The following is a 26,397-nucleotide window of genomic DNA, read 5'->3' as shown; positions in this document are numbered from 1 at the left end:
TCATTTAGTGCTGAGAGACTAGAAATATTATATATCCAGCAAGATTAAATAATAAAATAGAAGTGTGTTTATCTCCCCAGTGTGACCACATGCCCTGCATACATTTCCTATATTTGTCATATTTTGCCTATTTTTGTTACTATAACATGTTATCAACAGGATTTGCATGTATTTTACACAAATCTACACACACTCCATGAACAGCTTAAAATTATTATGGAGAAAATAGTGTAATCTTCATAGTAACATGCTTCTGTTATGTCTTGGCTGATAAAAATGATATTTCCTCCATAATAATGATGGCCTGTGGGCTGAGACGTCAAAATTAGACAGAAAAAGTGGACATGAAAATGCCTGTTGGACAGGCTGCAAGTGGACAGCATGTTACAGACCATTATTCCCAGAATTCAGTGCTCATCCATCAGGGCTCAGTAGAGTTTTTCAACTGGATTCACTGCTGTTGGGAAAAATGTGCTTTGACCCTTACCGCTGTTCCTGACCCTCCAAATCAAATTTTCTCTACATATTATTCCTTTTTTATCTTTCATATACATACCGTATATACAAATAAAAGTGTCTTGGCAATTTTAAGGATTAAAAAAAATATATATATATATATCTATATATATACAATGATATTTGATATTTGATATGATATTTACCAGTATCAACTGAATTCAATTTAAAAGTAATAGTTTTATATGTCTTTAACACTGAGACTCGTGTATTGTGATGCTCTTGCATCCTCCACATTAGCATGATCGATAGTCTCAGACTTCCTGTCATATTGATTATTTAGTAAAACAAATAAGTCTCTAAATGCTCTTGAGTCTGAACCTCTTTAGATAAACACACTTCCACTTCACCTTTTAAAAAGACAGTGTGACACTGTGGTATGATAAAGTAGCAATTTAAGAACACAAAATGTGAATTTGGCAAAGATAAAAAGTCTGTGTCACATTTCACTTCAAAGTCATTTTAGCTATCATGTATACATTCTTCAAGACAAAAACTATGAGTATGCTAATAGGAGCTAATCAGTAAAATACTGGAAGCTGGTAAGTGAGCAAATAACTAATATAAATACTGAACCGATTACCAAATCAGTTAGTTGCAACCTTAAAATACTTATACAAAATAATGCAGATAATACAATAAAATATGAAATATTTGCTAAGTCTGACCAAATATCACAAGCACAGCATAATTGTTAAAACTGAGCAAAGAAAAATGAGCACAGCTGATTACCAGAATCCTGTGATGATGAATGTCCTGGCAGTTTCCCCAACTCAAAGCTTTCTGCCTCACTGAAAGCGTCCTGGCGCTCTGACGGGATTGGCTGAAACTGCATCTCCATTGCAAACAATATTTCAAGTCCCTTACCACTGATGTTTGTCCGCTTTGAACTAGTGAAATAAAGTTGTATTCGACAGAAACGCTTGCAGCAGTTATGAGCCCACAGTGATCTTTATTTGTGCTCAGCAACCATAGATGGGGTGGAGTTTTACATACTGTACATTTGCAAAAATTTACAGTTACGCATAATGTAACGGTATTCCGGATCTAATGTTGCTAACAGCAATCTCCCATAAATTATGTATTAGTTCTGTATTATTGTTTACTATGCCATAAGTGCTGTATTGTGAGTGCTTACCAGCGTGTGCTGTGATTATGACTTAAACACACTGACAGATTCATAGAACAGAAGGTGAACAAACTTGTTTCTCATGAAACAGAAACATTGATGGCAATGAATGTTCCCTCTTCTGAAGGTCCAAAAGTTGCCAAAGATGAGTTTGTTTCTTCATCATTTGGAGAAATGTAGCATTACATCACTTGTTCACCAATGGATCCTCTGCAGTGAATGGGTGCCGTCAGAATGAGAGTCCAAACAGCTGATAAAAACATCACAATAATCCAAAAGTAATCATCTCAAGAGGCCAAAAGCTGCGTGTTTGCAAATTTATATACTTTTCACTTTTATTTTATATATATATTTTATTTTATTTCATATTTTTGTCATATTTAATCATTTTCTTCCATGGCGTCTGATGTTGTGTCAACATACTGTAAGAAAGTGCTTTTGATTGGTTAAATAACATTACATATGCCATAATTTGAGATGCTAAAGCCTGTTGCACTAAAATGTTTTGCATGCACGTTTTTGTATGCTTTCAGATATATAAAATAAATGTTGTATGTGTAGCTAAATGTACCAGATTATTTGCAAATTAATGTATATAACTGAGCAGTGACGTTTATTTATTATTCAGTCATAATTAGCAATCATATTTTTTTTTATATTATTATCATTAGCCCCTTATTATTTGTGACCCTGGTCACAAAACCAGTCATAAGGGTCAATTATTTGAAATTGAGATATATAAATAAGCATCAGTTAATGTATGGTTTGTTAGGATATGACAATATTTGGCAAAGATGCAATTATTTGAAAATCTGGAATCTAAGAGTGCAATGAATAAATAAATAAATAAATAAATAAATAAATAAATAAAAATATTGAGAAAGTTCTGTCCAAATTAAGCTCTTAGCAATGCATACTAATCAATTTATATATATATATATATATATATATATATATATATATATTTTAGGGCAGGACATTTACAAAACATCTTCATGGAACATGATCTTTACTTAATATCCTACTGATTTTTGGCATAGAAATCTTGTTGGCTATAGCTACAAATATACCCGTGCTACTTTTTACTGGTTTTGTGGTCCAGGGTCACATTTCAAGTGTTGTATATATGCCACACCTAAATTACGCTATGCAATAGTACAATTTTGTTAGTCATTTCCGTGTCATGCCTATTATCTCAGATTATTACACAACTGTGATTATTTCACAAACTATTTCCACATATAAGTAGTTACTGCCGACAAAACATATTTTTGGACATCACGGTAATCATTTAGTACCATGGTACAATATCAAAGTACACTGGTACTATTGTACCAGTAGATGTATACAGTTGAACCAACGCCACAGTCATTTCACTTCCATACAGCAGTGTGGCGCTGTTGAGCTTCACTTCCCTCGACTAACGGAGCTGCTGTACTACTGTCATCCTGACAGCTACACTTCCAGCTAAACTAATACATCATATTAACACAACAAAATCAAAAACAGATGTCGGGAGGCGTGAGAACGAGGTTCGCTGCAGGTTAAATTAGTCTGTTAGTGTGATAAAGGGTGGTTCTCAGTAGCGGTAGCTGGCTAAAGTAGCTCAGCCCAGCTTTGTTTACGTTGCTAGTTCAGTTCAAGCAGCTTTCATAGTGGGTTTAGCAGCATATAAACGCTGTTATATTGTTAGAGCACATCATCTCAGCGGCCTGGCATCTTAAATTTACTCTTATTTGGCTGAAAAGAGTTTTATTTGTGCCTGTGCTTCATTAAACGTCAGTATGGGGATGTGTTTGCCCTGTCTGAGTGGAGCTGAGGATGATGTAGCAGTCACACCAGACCCTGTGAGTAATTTAACACATTTATTCATTCATCTTCATTACATATTTTACGGTGTTTCTATTTCAGATCTTAAACTTTCCTAACATGGCATTTTCAATTATGTTTGGGAACTTATTTGGTTTCTTAACATCAATAATGACGTCAGAATGGCTTTACGTGACATTATTATGAATGAAAACATAATTATAAAACGTTACTACATGTATTTGTTTCTTGTGGGAAAACTGAATTTTTGCTGTAATTTAATTTATTCTTATGTAGTTAAACCCACTAGTTGGTGGCAGATCTTTATTTTGAATATATTTTGTTATACTGACACTTCCAACATGGAATATATCTCATTGTTTAACTGGTGGTGATGGTAGTAGTAGTAGTAGTAGTAGTAAAAGAAAGAAGAAATATTCCCTAAGTAATATGAGTAAAAGTTCAGTTTCCTTGACTGGTCAGTGTTTTTATTTCTTTTTTTTTTATTTCTTTATTTATTACTTCTTTATATATATATATATATATATATATATATATATAATATAGTGTTGGGTTCGAGTCCACCTAAGTCGAGTATGAGTTTTTAACCAATCGAGTCCAAGACGAGTCCGAGTCCAAAATGGGCCGAGTCGGACTCAAGTCCGAGTCCAAGGAAACACTACTGTTTGTCAGTATCTTAACATTGTTTTAACCCAGGGGTGCCCAAAACTGGTCATGGAGGGCCGGTGTCCTGCAGAGTTTAGCTCCAGCCCCAATTAGACACACCTGAACCAGCTAATCAAGCTCTTACTAGGCATACCAGAAACTCCCTGGCAGGTGTGTTAAGGCAAGTTGGAGCTAAACCAAAGACCAGGACCGAGTTTGGGCACCCCTGTTTTTAACCTTTACAACTGGAAAAACGCAATGTCAATTGAAATGTAAGAAAAGCAAACCTCTAGTGGATCTTGCCATTTTGATTTTTGATTTTACGACATCTCAAAATTAGTGTTCACGCTCTGCTTAGCAAACTTAAAGTCATGTAACAGAAGTTTTGGCTGACTTATGATGACATATTTCAGAGTGAAACCGGTTTTAGAATGTGATAAATTATAGGGTGAGACTTGACTTTATTCATTGATATAGTAAATGTATAAATTCAAGGGTGGGGCTAAAGGAGTAGGTATCTTGGTGAATGGGACCTTAACCCTTTAACTGTCACTCCTATTTTTTAACACAGACATAAAAATGTACTATCCAGACTTAAATTTTTATAATTCATGAATGAAAACATTTTGTAATATGATTTTGATGTACATTTTCTGTGGTAATGCAATGTCTGATTTTAAAATGCCTTTCAAAGGATGAATTTTGAGATTTTAAGTTTTGAACTGATATATGATTTCTAAGGCGTGATAGGGAAAAAGACAATGAAGAAAGTCTTTTGTAGGTCAGAACTCATGTTATAATGTAGATTTTTTAAGTTACACTCTTTACACATATTAATCTATCACTTTTCCTACATACTTTGTAACACAAAATATGGTAAAATATCTATTTAGGAGTCTTAGACTTCTCCGACGATGTATAGTTTGTCATGATTAGATTAGGATTTATTTGTAATATGATGAAGTAAACTTCCCACTGAGTGGACGGTGACAATTAAAGGGTTAAGAACAGAAAATGCACCTCTTTTATTTCTGATTGTGCTGTGTGTGTTTTGGGTTTTATATGACTTTTTTTTTCTTGGATGAAAATGAGGCTATGAGGGATAAACCTAGTCTTTACAATGACACACACTGTGTATAAAGCCCTACATATACTTTCTATAAGTCACAGCAAACTGACACCTGTTTTATTTTTGAATGCATTTATAGTTACATTAATTACAGTACATTACATTATATAAAGAAAAATGATGATGTACCATTGAATTATTAGAAAAGCATGCACACCCAAGGTGGTTTTGGACCCATTAAAACTATTGCTGCAAAGATGTTGGAAAAATTATTTTTCTTTGAAGCTAGAAACTGCCACCATGTTTAAAATATAATAATAATTTCAATACAGAAAAAACTAATCAACTAATGTAAGTAAAACATTTTCAAGCTTACTGAAAACAAGTAAACACTCCAAGTAGGCTTATTACTTACAGACAGACTGATATACTGAAACATACTGATAAACTGAAATAAATATATTAATCAAAAATACAAATTGAAATAGTGTTTTTAAAGATAGTATCTTTATGCAGCCGTTGCTTTAAGATCTGACGCACAGATCAAATATTTTGATGCATCAGTATTTCTCCCAACTGTTCAGGTTTACTTAAGACAAAACCGACTTCATTTACGTAAAGATACTCCAAGACAAGCACATGTGTAGCAATAGCAGAACCTATTAGGAGCGAAAGAGAACTCGGCATTTGCACACTGACTGAGAGGCGCGTTCTGTGAGCGCTTTGAGTGTGTGCGCACATAAACCAGTCGGCTTTCAAGTAGTCTACTGGACAAGACTTAAAAACACATGCAAATACTAAATATCACTTTCGTGATAATGCATTGAGTCAGTGACATTTCCGTCAACTTTCTCAGGACTCGGATGGACTCGGGATATTTTCCGAGTCCGAAATGCTTGAGTCCGAGTCAAGTCCGAGTAAAAATGCATCCGAGTCCGTGACAAGTCCGAGTCGCCTAAAAATTGTACTCGAGACCGGACTCGAGTACGAGTCGGAGTACCCCAACTCTCTCTCTCTCTATCTATCTATCTATCTTTCTATCTATCATCTATATCTATATCTATATCTATCTATATATATATATATATATATATATATATATATGCATGGGTGTTTTTCTTTTCTTGTGTTTAAGAGAGGGACAGAGAGAGAGAATGCAAACATAATAATGGTTTCCGCATTGCCAAAGTCAACAAAGTTATGAAAACACAAGAATGGAAGTATAGAATTACCAACTTCATGATGTTTAAATAATACTGAAGACTTTTCCTTCAGTGTCTGCTACAATTCATTAATTTAAAATGAATAATAAGAAGAATAAATTGTATTAATTGAATTATTTTAAATTCAACTATTTCTTTAAAATGATTCAAATGCTAGTTTTGTTAAGAAATTTATATTTGTCAAGACTAGGGTCTACATTTTTGTCTCTTTTTTTCTTATGTTTTTGAGCAAAACATTTCAAACATGTTTTCCACAGGAGACAAGGAGAAGACAGCTAGCAGATGCTGCAGAGAAGAGACAGAAAGAGGTAATGCTTCGAAAGCACTGACCCTAACTCTGACAGCATTACTACATACATACATGAGTAGTTAAAATGGATAATATTTTTTTCCCAATGTCAAGATTTTACGTTAAACTTTAAATCATTGTTTAAGGAAAGGATACTGTAACCATTTAATTACTGTTTAGTTTCTTCATTGTGACAAAGATGTTTACAAGTACAGTACAATTAAGTTCTTCAAGCACCTTAGAAAAGAGCTTTTGTTGGATTAACGCCTTATTCAACTTATCCTGAAAATGATCACAATGTGGGGTTAAAATACCTAGTGCTGCCAAGTCCGCGGTTTTCCCGCGGGTTGTAACGACCTCAATAACATGATATTTAGCCACTGGAATGAGAATTTAACCAGGGGAACCCCACCACAAAATGTAAATTATACACCCGAAACCTGATTTTTAGCGTGACTGGGCTAGTTTTACGAAGCAATTGGGTGAGTTTTGTTGTGAAAATTTGGCAACCATGAAAATACAACACTTATAAAATATTGGTGGAGATTTTAGCCATCATTACTTCTGGATTAGGACAAACTCAGGATTTGAGTGATTATGATGACTTGAATTGGTGTCAGTAGATTTTATGTCACAGAGGCATTACATATTCACAAATACCAGATCAAATTCATAACATTAATTATCTAACCCTTCTCACTGGACACACTATGACTTCCTGCTCTACATTTTTTGTGGTTTTATTCACCTGTTCTTCAATTATTTGTTAGAAGTCAACAAATAACTATTAGGACAACAAAACAATGATCCTCACAGTGGATAAGCATACAGTGTTTTATGGAAAAGTGATTTTAGTTTGCCCACGTGTGATCGCTGGGCCATTTTACTGTCTCTTAGAGGTTTAAGGCAAAGCATAGAGGTGCTAAAGCGGCACGGTAAGTACACATCCTCATTCTGCTGTCTCCACAAACCCTCTACAGCTGAAACACCATGACAAAATGGCTAAAATGAGCTTGATTCTTACTGCTATTGTAATATCACAGTGCTTGTAGCAATACATTTCTTTTTTTCTGCTAACATAATGGTGGACGTCATTATCATTAACATTAACAATAATCCCATTACGTCTGTTGAGTTTATTAGTATTGAAAAGCAGGCAAGCTTTGTAAATGTATTTAAATTCACACTGATTTTGGAACTACTGATACTACCATGATGTATAAAAACTGTTGTCTTGCACTCATTTTTTTATTTTATTTTTTAGCTCATTAGTAAATTGTCCAAACTCATTATGGCAATGAAAACTTATGACTATGAAAGAATATGACTATTTCTTTTGATTTATGTCAGATTTTGTCAAATAGACCCGTCAGGGCAGTTATATTTCAATGCCTTGGTTCAGTGTTGTAGATGGGATGAGTTTTAGTTTTTGCACACTCTGTACTCACATTTCCAGCTTGTCTACGGTGCAGCATGATTCGGCACGTGAGCACTGAATAATATCACACACTGCAAATGTAGTGGTTAATGTTTTGATTCATTTCTGAAATGGACTATTGCTCTTACTCACTATGGGAACTTGTATGGTGTGCTAGCTATATTTTGTCTGATCTGTGTGTAGACCACCTACAGAGGTATCAAAAACCCAGAAGCCTTGGAGAGGAAAAAGAAGAAACAAGAAGAGACAGAGAAACAGACCATGAACTCTGTACCTTCTGGAGGCGGCGGGCTAAAGGTACGTTAAACTTATTTACACTTTCCACAAATAGAGGAAAGATTAATGTCCTATAAAAGAAAGAAAGAAAAAACATCCCACCCAACAGAACAGACATTTTATATTAAATAGTGTTCGATTAGAGTTAAATGTATTGCACATGATAAATCCAGATTTTATTATTTTTCCCTCTCTTTCTCTCTAGTGGCAGGTTGGCTAACACAGGCTTAAAGGAAGATCGCTGTTGTGTCTACATCGGGGGTCAACCTTCATCTGCAGTATTTCCCGCTGACTTGAGAGATTCTTAAAACTCTTTGTTCTTTCGGTTCTTATTTTGAAGTGTCCACTAGCCAGGGGAGTTTGCATAGAGACCAGAATTTTTGCCAAGCTCCTGCACAAAACTCCTAATCCTCCAGGCCTTCTGAATGGCCAGTGTGCATTTAGGCCACGCCCCTTCAAATGCCAAGATGGACTAGCTAGTTGGGTTTCTGGGATAGTGATTTTAGCAATTAATGTTTTTCCCCTCAACCTGTTCAGTTTATGTTTATGCATCATTTCACAAATGCAGCTTTTGTACCAATGTGCTTTCTATTTTTGACATCGAAATCTGAGATCTGAATGTCATTTTAATACACATTTATACAAGTGAAAAGCATGTTTTATATTGGTTTTTGGATAATTTAATACATATTTAACCAGTCATATTTATGCATCAGTTACCAGTGTGTTTTGGTTGTTACTCATAGTGCATTTTGCGATTTGTCAGGACTTGAAGTATAATGATAATAGACGAAAGATATGACGTCAGTTAGCACTTTCACTGCCTGTTGATTGTATGACTTGCTGTTCTTATGAACCAAATTGAATGTGCATCACTTTATCTTATCAAACACATTGATTTCTCACCCTTTCTACAGGGCTTCGAAGAAAATCTTAACTTATCGTATTTAAACTGTCTTGGTCATGCAGAAGTGACTGTAGCAGCCTGAGCTAGAGTGGTTAGTGTGGAATATATATTATATCTGTAGAAACTCTGAGTGAACTCTTCATATTGCCTTTGATGCATTTCTTTTATGTTACGCTCTTGAGTTGTTAAGTCTGCCAACAGCAACTCACTCAACGCTTGTGACAGGGAAACAGATTTGCACCAAATAATCAGCTGAAATATCTTCGCAGGTTTCATTCAGAATGGGTTATTAAAATACAGACACTGTGCATAATAATAATACAATAAATCAGACAAAGCATTGCAATGTTCATGTTTACCAGTAGAGGGCAGCCGCACACTTTGGGATCAGGAACTGAAGCACAACTGCAAAGAGTCATTGCTTAAATAAAGATTGTTTGAAGAAAAAATCTCTTTTGTCTTGTAACTGATGTAGTCAAACCTCTTGAGTGCACTACTACTATACTGCACATAACATACACAGTGCTCACTTTATTAGTTACACCTCCGTTCAACAAGATTCTGGTCCATGGTACATAGACATCATGCAGTCAGTGCAGATTTGTTGGTTGCACATTCATGTTATTAGAGCCAGTGTGCTCTATTGGATTGATTCTTGTTTTTTGCTAACTTCGGGAGATTGATCTGATGTTCATCCAAATATGTTCTCTGCCTTGCACTGTTGTGATCCAAGATTTCCAGTCTGAATATTCTCCTTTGACCTTCTACAGAACTGTCACTCACACTGGATGGTCCCAGGAGATCAGCAGTTTTCTGATATGCAAACCACTACTCCACGGTTATAGTCACTTCCATCACATTTCTTCCATCACTGTGTTGGGGAAAGTTACTTTTAAAACTAATGTGTTACATTTATGGAAAGTAATGTATTACATTACTTTTGCATTACTTTTTGTCACCTGGGCTTGGCTTGCTTCTTTTTATTTGCTTTTTAACATCAAAAACCCCAAAAGTTATATTTTTGGCAAGTGTAAAAACCTTTTCACACCAAAAGAGAAATTAATAAGCCTCAGGCTGACAGAAGTGCCTCTGCATCTCACTCCGAATTTCTCTCAACATGGGGAGAGGGGAGGTGTCAGTGAATAAATGGGAAAACAAAGTTGAAAAAGTAAATACATTACTAGCTACTAGAAAAAGTAATCTGATTACATAATCTGCATTACATGCAATCTGTTACCCCCAACACTGGGCAAGATACCATTTTCCAAAAGAGCAAGATCAGAACTGTATAATACAATAAATGCCAGAACACATATATCATGACATCAAAAGAACAGAATACTCCCATTAAAAAGTCGCTAATATTGTTAGTATAGGAAGCACTAAAAAGAATAGCCACCAGGGTAAAAATGAATACTTGAATTCATCCAGCGATTTCATTCTGTGCAGACATGATTGAATGTATTAGATATCACGCAATTTATATTTAATCACTTAGACTAAAAAGAAATTAAATGAAAGAAATTGGTATACAATAAAACCTTGTTTCTGGATTCCAGTTCCAGTTCCTCAGTATCTTTAACTGATCTACACTGTTATTTGTGTTATGAGTTGTTTTTATCTTTTAAACTTTAAGTTCTAGAAGCCAGTGGAAGTCCGTATGTCCTTGTGGCATCTACACCGGCTAGCCAGTGAGTTGTGCTTTAAAGTTACGTTAAAAGTCCTTGTTCCTTTAGTACATTTCTTTTTTACTTCTTGCTTTTGTAGTGGGCCGCCACTACCAGGTAGCTATCGGGCGCGAGGTCTTTGATGTTGGGAGATTTGCCGGAGATGGGCGAGATCTTGCCTTCTACACGTGAAATCTGGAGCATGCGACATGGGTCATGCTTCAGCAGATAGCTCTCGAACGTCTCCCAGCCTCCACCAACTCGCACCATCACGTGTTTATTATGCAGCATCTAGATAGAAAAAAAAGAGAAAAAGACAGACATTTATAGTATGTGAAAGGTACATATTTGCAATCCTGATGAGGTGAGATGCATGGCATTTGAACTCTTTCACCCACTTCAAAACTAACGTTTGTTAGCGCAGAAGGAATGCAAGACTGTCGGTGCGTTCCAAACGGCATATATCGCCCTCCGAAGGGCACTTCGGAGTGCAAACAATCATGGCCACCATATTGAAGGGCAGTTCCAAACCGAAGTGCTCAAAACTGATCACTTTAAAGGGCCCTTCGGAATGAAGGATTTCGAAGGGTACAACTGATGGACACTTCAGGGCCCCATGATCCCTTGCGCTGATTCTTTCCATGATGATGGCGCCTCCCTGTGGTCACGGGATGATGATGCAGAAGGACACTTCAAGAAACAGTTGTTTGGTCCCCTACACCCTTCAACCCTTCGGAACTCTCACTCCAGAGGGTAAACCCTTTGAAGGGATTAGGGTATAGGGATGAGCCCTTCCGAATGGAATGCAAAGGGTATGTTCAATTAACTGAATGGGACTGCCCACTTTGAATGTGGGTTTATGCGTAACTGTATGTCACAAATATGTTGACAAAGTCTAACATAACATACTTTTCGTATAATGGAGGCCAGCTAGAATGAGATAAAGGGATGCACTTCCAAGCACATCTAACTTTGAAGCCAGTTATACTGGGCTTAAATCGGGATGTGTAGAACTGATTAAAGTGGTGCCGTGACCTGGATGGATATGAGTTTAATAGAGGCCAGCTAGCTGTGCAGGCAAACTTCAATCTCTTGGTAAATTTAAGTCCCTCTAGCATCCCCATTAGCATGCCCAACTGGTATGCTGGGAATTTGAGCTCTGCTTGAAGTGGACCATACAGAACCAGTTACAGTGGTGCCGTGACCCAGATGGGGGTGAGTGTAACGGGGCCAGCTGGTACAGGTAAATCTCACTCTCCTGGCCACAAGAGGCACGCTATTGGCTGCGGTTTTTAGCGTCCTCGTTAGCATGCCAGACTCCCAGGCTATTGCCAGTTCAAACCCCCTCAGAGCAAACCAAGTGAGCCAAGCGGAAATGATTTCATATGTAAGTACATGAACTCATGGTCTTTTACTAGGCTCGATTTTCAGTATGTCGGAACACGTTAAGAGAGACTGTGCACTTGAAATGCATTGACCAAGCATTTGCTTCTGCAAAGAGTGTTTCAGGTCTAATCCTGGCATTCATGAAAACTCATCTGGAGAAAGAAAAAAAAATGCTTCTGCCATCAAACTCATTTAACAGCTCTAGCACCATCATCACACCCTTTTATTGGCTATCTGTCACCTGCGTTTCCCACTGTGGAACTCTCTCTAGGCAGAGAGCTGTGTGAGTTGCTAAGATGAGAAGCTGTATTTCCTGTAAATTATTTTTCCAGGTGCCAACATTCCCCAGAGGTCTAAATTCAGGGGTCTGCTGCCGTATCAAAACATCTATTATTACCTCAGATTGTCTGATCAAGATGATTTCTAGACAGAAAAGATTTATTATTTTTTTAAAGTTGCAAATTTATGTTTATGTTTTACTACTTTCAGATGGTGTAATCACCATATTCTGTTCACTGATGCATACTGGACACAAAATGGCAAGACCTGACTGAAAACGAGAAGGGTGTGTGATATTTATCATATCGTAATCTTTATAGATTATGATACGATAAATATCACACACCCTTCTCGTTTTCAGTTTTCTCGTTTTTAACTTGAATTATTTCAAGTTATAAAAGCAAAAAATATCCCTGTATGGGTTTTTGTGTTTTATATTTATAAGATATGATATACTTACATAACATCACAAAAGCAAGAGTGACGTTTTCCTAAATATTAGTGTATGAACATGCTTGCCAAAGTGATATTAATTTTATACAATGGTTCAAAAACATTTTAGATATTGTCAGAACGTTTGCGCATCTCAGAGCATTACTGTGTTGTTTCATTCCTGAACAAATCTGTTTTTGAATGAGTCAATGATTCAGTAATCCATTCATAAAAAGAGACACTTGCTTTGTTCCTAAATTAATCAGCCTTTTGAATTAACGGCTGTTCACTGAAAGGTTCTTTGGGGAACCTGAAATGGTTCTTTTATGACATCTCCATGAAAACCTAAGAGTGTAGTATGAAACTTAGTTTAAATTTTTTGCATTCTAACTGTCTGGTGCGCCTCACGTTTTTGCAGGAGCGCTCTGAGCACCTGAAGTTGAAGTTGGTGTCTGTCGTGGTTACCTGGAGCTGTATTTTTAAGGTTTTTGCTAATATGATAATTTTGTTTCTATAGTCCTTCAATTAGACTGACAGGACAGCTGAAAATCTGCAGCACACAGCTCTTTTTTAAAAGTCACTAAAAAAAGGCAGTGCGGTGCACCTCACGTTTTCAGACCTAAAACGTGTTCGGTCTGATCAGGACCTAAGGGGCCATTCACACAGAACGAGTTTTTCCATTCCAATGAGCTACTTTTCCATTGTTTTGCTATGTAAACACGCGCTTGACGGACGTGCATGACTGTTACGCTCACGTCTTGCGTGTTTTGCAGCGCCTCACACGAGTGCCACGTTTTTAAGACGTGTCAAGTTGAAAGAATTTTAACTTTTACACGCAGCGCCGCTCATCAATGTCAGTTCCAAAGCAGTGGACCAATCAGAAGAACTCGGAGGCGGGGCAAGCGTTGTGCGCTTCTGTTTACAGTAGCAAGTTTGTATCACAACTGTTTTATTTGACGGCAACATGGCAGAGGAGGTGCTCATAGTGGCTGTGTTCATATACCCTGAATTATATAGCCTTACTTCAAGCGATTATCACAACTTGTTCCTTATAAAAATATCCCAGAAATATCTGTCACTGGATATTGTCGTTGTTGCATCACGTCTCAAAAGCATGTCATCCTCGTGTTCTACACTGCGTTTTTGTTAAAACCATTCGTTTTTAGAAGCAAAGACATGTTCTGTGTGAATGGCCCTCTAGGATGCAGAATCCTTGGGTACGAATCCTGTGAAAAACATGACTCACGATAAAAGAGCTGAAAGATGAGAGACTGAAAAACAAGCTAAAACAACATGCTTGCGAACGAGTATTTGTGTCACATTCGCTTTTGTTCATACTATCAGTTAGGTTTAGGTATAGTGCAGATGGTACATTATTTTAAAATGAAGTCAGAACTGCAGTCACACGTACAAAACCAACGTCACATAAAACATACCATACATACGTTCATCTGTTCCCGAGTAGAAAAAAATGAACACTCTTTCAATGTCACTCAGATGACATTTTACATTGAACATGTCACGAAATGTACGTATCTTGCGTCTTGCAAAAAACTTCCCACAGGTACGTTTTCGTCATGAGATCAGGTTGGAATTTAAGGGTGATGAGACCTGTTTTGCTTTCAGTGTGAATGGGGGAAAATTCAGTAACATTCTCAGTAGCATACAGTAATGTTAAAACAAAAACATCCTTATTTATCTAATAATATTATAATATTCTTTGTATTATTCTCATATGCAATTCTACTGAAAATGAGCGAAACTTAATTACATTCTTAATCGCTCTAAATTAGGCTTAAATTTCATTATACAAAATATCTGGAGGTGAAATGTGACCCTGACATTTCTTTGTGAAATTAATGTTGAATCTTTGATTTGGATTTACATTTACAACACACTTTTAATGCACAAATACATTATTAATGAATTTTACTATCTTCTATTACCAACCAATAACAATAAATCTGAGCTAAATTCTCTCAAAGGCTCACACTCACAGTTCTAAAGAATACACCGTACACAAAAACCTCATCACATAATAATACTTAATCACAGCCCCAATAAAACGCAGCACTGGAGTAATTCAGCTGTGATTCATCCCTCTATTACAGCCTCCGTCCCTGCGGCCTTGAACACACATGCTGCTAAAGAATCTTTCATAAAGGGTGAGGAATGACAAAATGTCACTCTGATAACGCACTGTAACCCTCTCCTGTGGGATAAAGAGCCTGAGCCTACAGATACACGCTCAAAAACAGGTCTGTGAGGACAGGAAAAATGAATGAACACTAAACAATAAACAACAACAGAGAAATCTCATGGTGTGAGCTGCAGCTCATATTAACCCTGCAGGGGAAATGATATTAAAGATTCATAAGGCTCTTAGCAGGCTGACGGAGGGACATTCACAGGTCAGCCTTTCCAGATGGGTGTTTGTGTGGCCCTCAGGCGCTGGAGCTACAAATATATTAGCAATCAGACTCTACAAGTCACCACAGGACCCCTATAAAAACACACCATAGACACACATATGTTATATAAAGCAGCTCAGTTCTGTGATTTTGAAGGTTATCGCAAAAATGTCCCTTAATAGGGAACACAACACAATCGATTTCTTTCAGGAGCACCTAAGTTCAACAGGCCACATAACACACACTAAAGCACACAGTGTATTTAAATGAGAACTAAATGAAAACACGGCTTTCTGATAAGTCTATAGTAAACCATCTGGAGAATCTGAAGGGTATTTTAACAGGAAGGTCTTTCAAAGACAAACACAAAAGGAATGTGTCCTTGAGACAAATTCACAGGATTCGCTCATTTCACTGGAAAATGAACAACAGAAAGCAGAAGATTTGCTTGACTTGGCCTTGGTTGCTGGGCAACATGTTTTAAGGCGGTTGGATTCGTTCTTTCAAAAAATATGCTAAGAAAAGGATTTTACTTCTATTTTAAATCGTAAGATGGATAGAGCAGAAAAACAGGATCTCTTTTGTAGCCAATTACAACATCTCCAGTAAATGCATGCTACCACTGTTTAACAGTGCTATGGCTGATATACTACGGCTGAGATTCTCAACTGGTCTTCCTTCAAGTCCCAGATTTTATGCTAGCCATAAAGAGGCAACCAAACAGTGTCAAAATTGTCCTTCAAAAGTCAACAAAAATGTCTTTTAACTCAAACATTATTTATTAACTTCAACCAGAACTGCATACACATTGAAAGAGTGACAGTCTGAGTGTTTGGTGTGCTGAATATCAATGACTGTTGAATTTTGCATGCGTTCAGCAGCCAGTAATTCACAAAACACATTGCGGTTCGCACGCCCTGTGTTTCATGTGGTCTCATATCTTTACTTTGTGAGTATTGTTCATTATTTTTGAGAATGAGGGTGTCATGTAACTTGTCTATGTTGACATCAGCCTAATTTGATTTGAAAAAAGATGCGTTAGTTTAATTTTTTCTCCTGACTGAGTTTGTTGGTATACCATGGTATTTTTTGTATCGCAGATTTTCACTGTGTCAAGCAGTGAGGTCTTTGTCACGGATGCAGAAACAATGTTTGTTGTTAGTTTCCCTCTGTAGGGGGCAGCAGTGATGCAGCCTGCTTCATTTCTCAGCCAGAGCAATTAAAACCAGCACTGACTAATGGGATTCTCCACAGGCGACTGAATTAATATCAGCTGCAGTCCTTTAGCATGATGAATCACTGCAGTCAGTGCTTAAAATGAAAGCAGAGCACTCACATCTAAACTTGAAAAAGAGGAATAATATTAATTGTGTAATTATGAGGTCTAGACAGCTGAGTTGATCAAATCAAATTACTGTGTTCATGGAGAGAGAACATATTTAATATGTCTACTGTGAATGTCTAACAGTGGACAATTCTGTCATTTTGTCATTTCAAATGTCATTTTAATATCATCTCAAATCAGCATTAAAAATTAAAAAATATTTACTCAGGCTATCCAAGATGTAAATGTAAATGTAGCTTTACATCACTTGTTCACCAGTGGATCCTCTGCAGTGAATGGGTGCTGCCAGAATGAGACTGCAAACAGCTGATATAAGCATCACAATTGTGCACAAGTAATCCACACCACTTCAGTCCATCAGTTAACATCTTATGATGCCAAAAGATGCATGTTTGTAAGAAACAAATCCATGATTAAAATGTTTTTAACTTCAAACCGCTGCTTTCAGCTAAAATATGAGTTGTCCATTGTTTTCTCCAGTGAAAAAAACATTGTGTAGTCTGTATCAGGAGAGAAATAGGCACAGATCAGGCACCGATTACAAGCAGAAACAGTCCAGAGTTGTGCTGTGGATTATTGTGATTTTTTAATTAGCTGCTTGGACTCTCAATCTAATGGCACCCATTCACCGCAGAGGATTCATTGGTGAAGAAATGATGTCATGCTACATTTCTCCAAATCTGAAGAAGAAAAAAATTCAACTACATCTTGGCACATTTCAGCAAATTTAATTTTCGGAGTGTGCATTTACACTAAGTGCAAATAGCCTGCCTCGTTGGCAGAGGCTACTTACACTAACTCCGCCCAGCAATGTGTGATTGGGCTAGAAGCCTGCTATCTGGGTTTGTAGCTAAGGTAAAATCATATGCAGCAGGCGCATGCACACACACAGTACTTGCACACAGAGATTGGAAAACGCACAGTGCAAACACAGAAACACTGTGGCGCAGAGAAACTTGCATTAATTAAATAGTATCGATAATGACTCGCATTATACTCACATTATATTTCTCAGCAACAAGTGGGTAAAATCACTGTAACTAAACTTGTACTTCATTGTTTGGCGGAAGAGAATTAATTCTGGCTATTTAATTCAAATACATGTTATAATCAATTCATTCAAATAAATGAGATCTTACCACACTTCATCTCTGTGTTTTTATTTAAAGCATACAGAATGCTAGAATGAGCCATAACTGACGAAAATGACTGTATTTTTTACCCTTTGTCTCCAAGTCGTACATTAAAATAATTTAAGGCTCCTGCTAGCTGGATTATCCCTTATATATATATATAACGTGTGCGTGCTGTATAGGCTATATTTAAAACGAAGGCTATTTTGCCTTTATGTAGAACTGGCTGTAAGCCTTAATGAAACTGTTTCTTTGTATTTGTTTACTTGCTGTTGCATGCAATCGCAAAATACAGCATATTTAAAAAAGTTTAGTTATATGTTGTGAAAACCAATCTCGAGGGTGGGTTGGGCTCTAAATTTAACAGTGCTGACTGGGCCGGGCCGGGCCGGGCCGGGTCGGGTCGGGTCAAACAACCTCGGTTACAGGCTTCAGTTTAAAGCCCATGCAGACCTCTAGATTGGGCTAGTCAACACTACAGCTTCAGTAGCGTAGATAGTAAAGCATGTGCTGAAGTATTTTTGACGCAGTTGACCTGGGTTTGAATCCGCCTTTTGCCAAACTTTTTTTCTCCTTTTCTCAAATCTCATATCTCATATAAATAGAATTTATAGCTATTTGCTAGGGATGTGACGAGATCTCGTGAGATCCCGTGACAATATCCTCGCAAAACATTTTGCCCTGTTTACATTAGAGCTGTACTCTTAATCCTTAAAAGTAACGCTTCTCCTCTTCCACCAGGAGGTGGCGACCACTGCCCGTTTAAAATATGTCATTGAATCATTCATTCAGGAGATTTCAATAGTCAAACAAGTCTTAATGAAGTGAGACACTGACTGACCATTGAATGTTTTTTTTTTTTTTAATTTTGTTTAAATTAATATATGTTTTTAAAAGACTTAAGCAATGAACAGTTTGTCAGAACCACTAGTAAACTACGTTATTTTGTTTAGTTTTCTAATCTTTTTTCTCCAGAATCGTGAGAGAATCATAATCTCCAATTTATTAAAAACAACTATGAATCTCAATTTATCCAGAATCATGAAGCTCTTGTTTAAATGTTGTTTATTACTGCATATTATTCATTAAAATTGAAGTTTAATTTCATAAAGTTCAAAATGCACCTTAATTTTTTTGCAGTTTGTCTATATATTTCATCACTGAGAATTTCTTAAGAAACATTTAAAAATCTCGTCTCGTCTCATTCTCGTGAACCCAGTCTCATGTCTCGTCTCGTCTCGTGGGATAAGTGTCTCGTCACACCCCTACTATTTGCACTTAGTGTAAATAGCATATCGCTGAAAAATACGGCTATTTTCACTTCGTGTCAATAGCAACTATTGCTAAGAAAATATGCTATTTTCATTTAACGTAAATAGTATCTAATTGTTATTTATACTATTTTAGCTTGAACTTCTCCTTTAATTCATATGTGTGTATATATATATATATATATATATATATAATTTTATTTTTCTGTGGTGAGCTAAGTTATAAGCAGAATTGTTTAAGTTTGTTTAAGGTTTTTTTTTTTTTTTTTTTTTTTTTTTTTCTCTCTCTCTCTCTCTCTCTCTCTCAATTTTTGAAAACTTAAAAACCGTGGCATCTACATTACATTTTATTTAAGGTTTACCAGCCAACTAGTTGTTTCTAAGACGTGGCCACAATTCCAGTTTTCATCTCTTATTTACTGAGGGAGAACACTCATTAAACATGGTTTCTAATGAGCTGTGAATGATGGAAATGATGTGATCCCTCGTGAGAGCAGTTATCAGTGTATTACTGCTCAGCGCAGGGTAATAAAACACAACTGAACACACAGATTCACCATGACGATAACTCAGATCTAAAGCATCTTTTGGTCGTGTGTTGCCAAGTAACAGGTTTCCATGGTGACCAGGCCCATCTCACTAATCAGTATTTGTCAGTTAGTGGAGTCTGTGCTGTTATGGGACGCCCCACTGCTGTGTTTGTGTGTGTATAACGCAATAATGTAAGTGATCACTCAGCAGTGGGTCATTTCACCTGCCTATCTAGAAATCATGTTAAGGGATCATAGGTGCTTCCTTTCTTGGCAAAATTATAATATATATATATATATATATATATATATATATTTTTTTTTTTTTTGTGGTGCAGATTTGAAGAGTGTTTCAGATCACTCACATGAAGTTCCATTTAATGTAGGATGTTGTCTGAAATGAAATGTCCACTAAAAGGTTAGTGTCACACTCTATTGCATTTGAAATTATTTTACCACCTATGCTGTATCAGGTGAGCTATCGAGCAAGTTTACCATGTCGGAAAAGATGTGAAATGTATGTAGAGGAAGCTTTTCTTCAGACAAGTAGGAAGAGTTATGTATTTCCAGTGAGCCTGGATTGTAAATATGGCATCAACCCAGACTAGGGTTTGTTGTGTGGTTTATACTCACTCTGATGAAAAGCATTTTCTCTCCAACACGGTAACGGCCCTGTGATTGTCGCTCTATGCAGAACTTATTTGGGCACTTACAGGGTGGATCTTCAGAAATGTGCTTCACCTGCAACACACATTACATGTAAAATGACAGAAAACATTAAATTCTCAATATAAAAGAAATAAACATCTGTGAGTATAAAAGTTAAACCTGGTTCTGACTACATGATTTTAGCCTGATTTTGGCATGATCTGCTTAACGTTGGGTGTCGTGGGGATTCGTAAATGACAACGGGCGTTGGAAAGCAAGATTCGATCGTTTCATCTTGTGTAGTGTGTCATAGTGGATGACAACTGATTCCATGTCTGCAATGCTTCACGACATTACCACAAAAAGACTAACATGTTTAAAAAAAAAAGACAATGGTATCAGTCCTGCTAGGTAGAAAATTTGCAATGGAGAACATATTTTTGGAGCTATGGCAACAATAATCCTGCATTTATGATGTTTCCCTGAAAGAATACTGTGACAGAGTGAAGAAGGCAAATAAAAGAGTGAAAAAGGCAAATAAAAACTATTTTACCTCAGTTGACAGTCCTCTTCGGGCAATCCAGATTTGTGTCCACTGTTAGGTTTTCTTTTTTTTTTTTTGGGCTTTTCTGACAACAAGACTACAAAACACACTGTTTGCTAGCTATTGTTTGTTTAAGCTCATGGCACCTTCTGTCTAGTTCCACTGTGTCGTTGACAGCACATGTGCCGTTATATACGGAAAGCGATGAATCAGGGTTGCCAGGTTTTCACAACAAAACCCGCCCAACTGCAACTCAAAACTATCCCAATTGCATTTTGAGTAAAAATAAATTCACAAGTTCGCCTGCCCATCCAGTCCTTATGGGCAATGGTAAACAAACTTGGCTTGCTGTCCTTAATGGAGGCTCAGACCCGAGGCTCGGCTTGAGCGCAGAGTTCGACCCCCCATTGCGATATTATCTAGAGGGAGAATAACAGAAACAGAGGAGGAGAAGGGGAGGTGGAGGGATGCCGGAAGAACGGAGGCTGGGATGGTGTGATGAGAGCTGCTTATATAGGCTCGTAATGATGATTGACAGGACTGAATGATTAGGCTCCTCCCGAACCTACGTTTGGAACTTCATTAAAATGCATATTTTTTGGCGGGGTTCCCCTGGTAAAATTCACATTCCAGTGGATAAATATAAAGTTTTTTGCTTCAAACCGTGGACATGAAAAACAACCCGCGGCAGCAGTGTTAAAGTAGTCCAATTCTGCGGGAAAACTGCGGACTTGGCAACACTGCAATGAATGGTCAGGTGGCATCATGTGGTCTGGCATGTTTCTTGTTCACAACACAACAAGATTTTAAGAGTCAGATCACAAAATCTGACACTATGACTGTCATAAACGACAAAAAAAAAAAAAAAACATGTAGTCTGAACCAGGCTTTACTGTGTTACCATTAAAAAGAGTGATATGTGAGTGAATGCTAAGTTAATGTTACTCACAGCCTCATCCAGTAGCTTGCCTGTGCTTTTTTTGCTGGAGTTGGTCTTGTTGAATGGAGAGATGGATGGTGAGACGGATGGAGAAACAGTTGGAGATTGAGAATTGGAAGTGGGAGGTACAGGTGAGAGCGGAGGTTCAGGTGTCTTCTCTTCCTGTTCAATCTCTTTCTCCAGCTTTATAAGTCCAGGTGGCTCGACCTTATATCTGACACAACAGTGACCATTCATACTTTAAACTGTGTTTAAATGTACAACAACATACTGATTTAAAACAATCAAACAGACACTTCTTACTATTAAAACAAGCAAGTGAACCACATTTAAATTACATTTTTGAAATTCAGGCAAAAATCCATGAAGGACATGATTACAGAATACTTCCTGAATGCGAATAAAATATACCTGGATGCTATTCTTCCCAGCTCCAGCAGACATAGACAAACCTCTCTTGGCTGTTTGTGTAAAACTAGAAGAACATAAATATAAATCCATTAGACAGCTACTGCATCTTGTGCTGGCATACTGTACTAATCAAGGAACTACTGAAAAACATCAGTGTGGTTGAATAATGAATACAAGAGACCACAGAATGACACAGAGATGATGAAATAGTAATTCACTGACAGCTAATGTTCTCTCAGCATGAGATTCTCAGCGTGTTTACAGCAAACAGTCATTGAACAACACATGCTTTTCATTTGGCATTGTGGAGCACACAAACTACATTTCCCATGATCCAGTGGAGCTGAGTGATGGCAACACAACACAACATGCATGAAATCTATCATCTCCACATCAAACCTCAGAACGTCCCACCTGAACAAAACGCATCCATGTTTTCATTTAGCTATTTCTAAAGAGGGAAAAGGAAGAAAAATGAATACATAATTTAGTTTTTTTCTCTTTCAGAGGTGATCATCTTTCTTTTTAATTGAAATTTGCTTGAATGATTCATATTTTACCACATCATACACCAATTGCACACCATACAGATGTGCTAATCTGATGATTAACCAGTTTTTTGGTGTATACAACAAATTTACAGCACAACACACCACACACTTGATATATCTCTTCTTACACTGGTTTGCATTTCAAATCTCACAGGCTTCCGAGCAGATTTTTTTCTAAATATATTCAAATGAAAGTCGTTAGGACAGCTTTACTGGCTTGAGTTTCTCACAAATACATGCACATTTCATCACAACAATCACATGCACTTTCTATTGTGTGTAACTCCAGTGGGAGAGAAACGATTCTTTCTGCATTCAGAAAATGCTGCCCGGCTGTACTCCCTAGATGGGCCGATCCTGTCTTTCTTTCTCGTTCTTCTGTAGTTTCAGCAGACTTGTTATTCTCTCCAGCGGTCTTGGACATGTATTGAAAGCAAAGCATGACGCAGAAGCTGAGCAACACTCTACCTGGATCTGACAGAGACAGAGAGATGTCTAGTCCTCGTAAACATCATACAGCTGTTTACAGCTTAACACAGGAGAAGAAGAAGGCTGTCTTCCAGCATCATACCACAAGTGTGAAAAATGCAGAGAAAGAAAAATATTTGTTCCAGCCAGAGATACACTTCTCCATCTGTAACTGACCCTTTTAAATTTCAGTCAATCAGCCTCTCAAGTTTCATTATTTCTGCATAATGGAGTTTCATGTACAGCAAAACAACTTAATCATCATCCAAACACATTAGAAGCACTGTCTTGTGACCTTCCAGAAATGTCCTTTAAGTGTATTTGTGTTTTTGGCCGCATGGAATTTTCGAAAATTTAGAAACTCACTTTTCACACCCTCGCTAACTTATTGGCTTTATTCATAAAAAAGCCAGACAATGTAAAAGCATCATTTTGTGAAACTTAAATACACACAAATAAATAATATTTTTTAGACATTTTAGAGTGTTTACCTATTTTCTGTTTTCATGTCACATATTTCAGATGCATGCCTGTTACTTTTCATGTTGATTTGCAGCCATCATAGTGTCTTTTGATAACAGTTTATTAGGAAAAAAATGGGATATGTCATATATTAATTTTTACCACTTCACGAGCCCACATTTTACTAGGGGTGTGAATCTTTGGGTAGTCAGCAAATTGATTCAATTCATGATTCATAGAGTTTTTGATTGTTGTGATTTGTGCAAATTCAGAATTTCAGATTCACGATGAGATTTGATTAAATTCTATATTTTTTAAGTGCATTAATAGGATTATGTAAATAATCATACTATGTCTCCAATAATTTGCACATGAAAATAACCTAATGTTTATACATTTTAAAATATTGAATGATACTTTACAGAACTGTAATTCATTCAAAGTTACAGATAAGCTACAGATAGTCCAAAATGCAGCTGCTAGAGTCCTTACCAGGTCAAGAAAATATGATCATATTACCCCAATTTTAAAGTCTCTGCACTGGCTGCCTATTAGGTTCCGCATCAGCTACAAAATAGCACTTCTTACCTATAAGGCACTTAACGGTTTAGCTCCTGCGTACCTAACTAGTCTTCTACCACGCTACAATCCATCACGCTCCCTAAGGTCACAAAACTCTGGACTGTTGGTAGTACCTAGGATAGCAAAGTCCACTAAAGGAGGTAGAGCTTTTTCACATTTGGCACCCAAACTCTGGAACAGCCTTCCTGATAACGTTCGGGGTTCAGACACACTCTCTCTATTTAAATCTAGATTAAAGACACATCTTTTTAGCCAAGCATTCAAATAATGCATCTCATAAACTTTTTCTGCAGCTATATCTGATCAAATGTTCATTTTAATCTTTTAGCTCTGGTTTAACAAACCTTCCTTTTCTTAGTTTGAACAGCAGCTACGCTAATTATGTTCCTATTTGTTCTCTGTTTTTGCCATGGGATTGACATCCCATGGTAACTAGGAATTCACAAGCTCCAGTGTGGATCCAGAACACTTAAGAAAAGATGATGCCAACCCTTCAGAGGACTTCAGATGATGCCAACCCTGATGCCAACCCTGAAAACATACAGCACTACCAAATTCTGCTACAAATTTATAGTGTTCTTTGTCTGTTTGATTACGTCATTAATTGATCTTTACCAGACATCTCTACCATATGTACATCAAGCTACTACTACATATATAGTAAAAATGTCAATTTGGTGTAAAGCTGCTTTGCAACGATATGTATCGTGAAAAGCGCTATACAAATAAATTTGAATTGAATTGAATCAAAGTTATTATAGCATTTTAAACTGATTCTTGATCAAAACAAGCAATTCACGTTTCAAAAATTCATATTTCAAGATCAATGCATATGCATCAGATTGATTCGTAATTAATGCACTGAGAAAACAAGTGACTGATTTACATTTGACTAAAAATCACACTGTTCAGCTTCACATTATCCGTACCATAGTTCACCTTTGTAAGCTGATTTGGATGCAGTCTCTCCTAAAGGGCCTAAATCAATTTAATTTTAGGTCCAATACGATCTATCACTGCATTCACTCTAGAAATACAGAACTGCAGTTGCTGCGATAAATCAGGCTTTAAGTCCTCTCACTTTTCTCTCATAGATGATTCATGTGAACAAAAAACAGCCACTATTTGCTTGTAATTCTTTGTTGTCGTGTCAGAGCTGGATTTGTTTAACAGACTCACCAAGCCCATCTGACTCAAACAGACAGGTGTCGTCCACGCCCACCTCTCGACACCATGACAGGAAGTTGGCTGTGTTGTCCCTTGCGAAAAAGGAACCGGATGCGGCACTGGCTCGGCAGGGAATCCTGCGGCTGGGGATTGACTGAAAGAAAGAATTTGCCTGTGTTACTCAGTGCTATTGTAAAAGATATTTGCATTTAAAATGTCTTATGTGCAAGAGACATGTCCCTGAAGAGAACGGTGAATTCTAAACACATTCTAAGGCCAGAAACATAAAGGGATAGTTCACCCAAAAAAGAAAATTCTCACCCTTATAAAGTTCCAATACCGTAAAGCATGTTCATCTTCAGAAAACAAATAAAGCAAGCATGTTTGAGCTTCCATGTTTACCATATTTGACAAGTTTATGTATGTGTGTTGTTTATATGTGAATAAAAAGCATAATTGAAATCCATTAATCTATAGAAAAGTTGGAATAAACAACTCGATTCATATGGATTAATGTACTTTTTGAAGTGTACAAATTGTGGACTTTTAATGAATGGTTATAAATGATGAGCGAATATTAAAAATCTTCATTCGTGTTCCAAAGATGAACAGAATTCTTATGGGTTTGGAATGACATGAGGGTGAGTAAATCATGCTAAAATATTTGGTTGAACTAGCCATTTAACTCAAGTACGCAAATGCAGCTTGGTACTTCTGCTTGGTTATGAATTGTGTGCCAACACATTCTGCAGTGTAACAATGCATGAAGCCAATCTTGCATTGCTAGAAGCCAACCAAATGCAAATGTGAAGTGCTCATGTACAATCTTAAACATAAAGGTGCTTCAC

General features: G+C 36.9%; 3 protein-coding genes across 6 annotated transcripts in view; 1 reads left to right on the top strand and 2 right to left on the bottom strand.

Annotated features, from left to right (window-relative positions):
- The window catches only part of ano3 (anoctamin 3), a 113,766-nt gene extending 112,378 nt beyond the window's left edge, over positions 1 to 1,388 (bottom strand). For both annotated transcript variants that reach the window (XM_051099491.1, XM_051099492.1), the window contains exon 1: positions 1,249 to 1,388. In XM_051099491.1, the coding sequence (XP_050955448.1) occupies positions 1,249 to 1,357 (109 nt within the window). In that variant the 5' untranslated portion in view covers positions 1,358 to 1,388. The remainder of the gene's footprint in view (positions 1 to 1,248) is intronic.
- A 1,658-nt stretch (positions 1,389 to 3,046) lies between these two features.
- On the top strand, positions 3,047 to 9,552 carry svip (small VCP interacting protein). Of its 2 annotated transcripts, XM_051099580.1 has the most exons (5): positions 3,047 to 3,492; positions 6,670 to 6,720; positions 7,599 to 7,636; positions 8,323 to 8,436; positions 8,621 to 8,639. In XM_051099580.1, the coding sequence occupies exons 1-4, from the start codon at positions 3,430 to 3,432 to the stop codon at positions 8,402 to 8,404; spliced, it is 234 nt and encodes a 77-aa protein (XP_050955537.1). In that variant the 5' UTR covers positions 3,047 to 3,429; the 3' UTR covers positions 8,405 to 8,436; positions 8,621 to 8,639. The 2 variants fall into 2 exon arrangements, with proteins under 2 accessions (XP_050955537.1, XP_050955536.1); XM_051099579.1 differs by lacking the exon at positions 7,599 to 7,636 and having other exon boundaries at positions 8,621 to 9,552.
- The window catches only part of LOC127156573 (growth arrest-specific protein 2), a 42,007-nt gene continuing 25,159 nt past the window's right edge, over positions 9,550 to 26,397 (bottom strand). For both annotated transcript variants that reach the window (XM_051099520.1, XM_051099521.1), the window contains 5 exons: positions 25,562 to 25,703; positions 22,320 to 22,383; positions 21,918 to 22,122; positions 20,410 to 20,517; positions 9,550 to 11,280 (listed from right to left, as the gene is read on the bottom strand). In XM_051099520.1, the coding sequence (XP_050955477.1) occupies positions 11,071 to 11,280; positions 20,410 to 20,517; positions 21,918 to 22,122; positions 22,320 to 22,383; positions 25,562 to 25,703 (729 nt within the window). In that variant the 3' untranslated portion in view covers positions 9,550 to 11,070. The remainder of the gene's footprint in view (positions 11,281 to 20,409; positions 20,518 to 21,917; positions 22,123 to 22,319; positions 22,384 to 25,561; positions 25,704 to 26,397) is intronic.

The sequence above is a fragment of the Labeo rohita genome, chromosome 25 (genome assembly GCF_022985175.1).
Source record: "Labeo rohita strain BAU-BD-2019 chromosome 25, IGBB_LRoh.1.0, whole genome shotgun sequence".
NCBI classification, from domain to species: Eukaryota; Metazoa; Chordata; class Actinopteri; order Cypriniformes; family Cyprinidae; genus Labeo; species Labeo rohita.
Note: the sequence above shows the minus strand (reverse complement) of the source record. Positions and strands in the feature narration are given on the sequence as shown.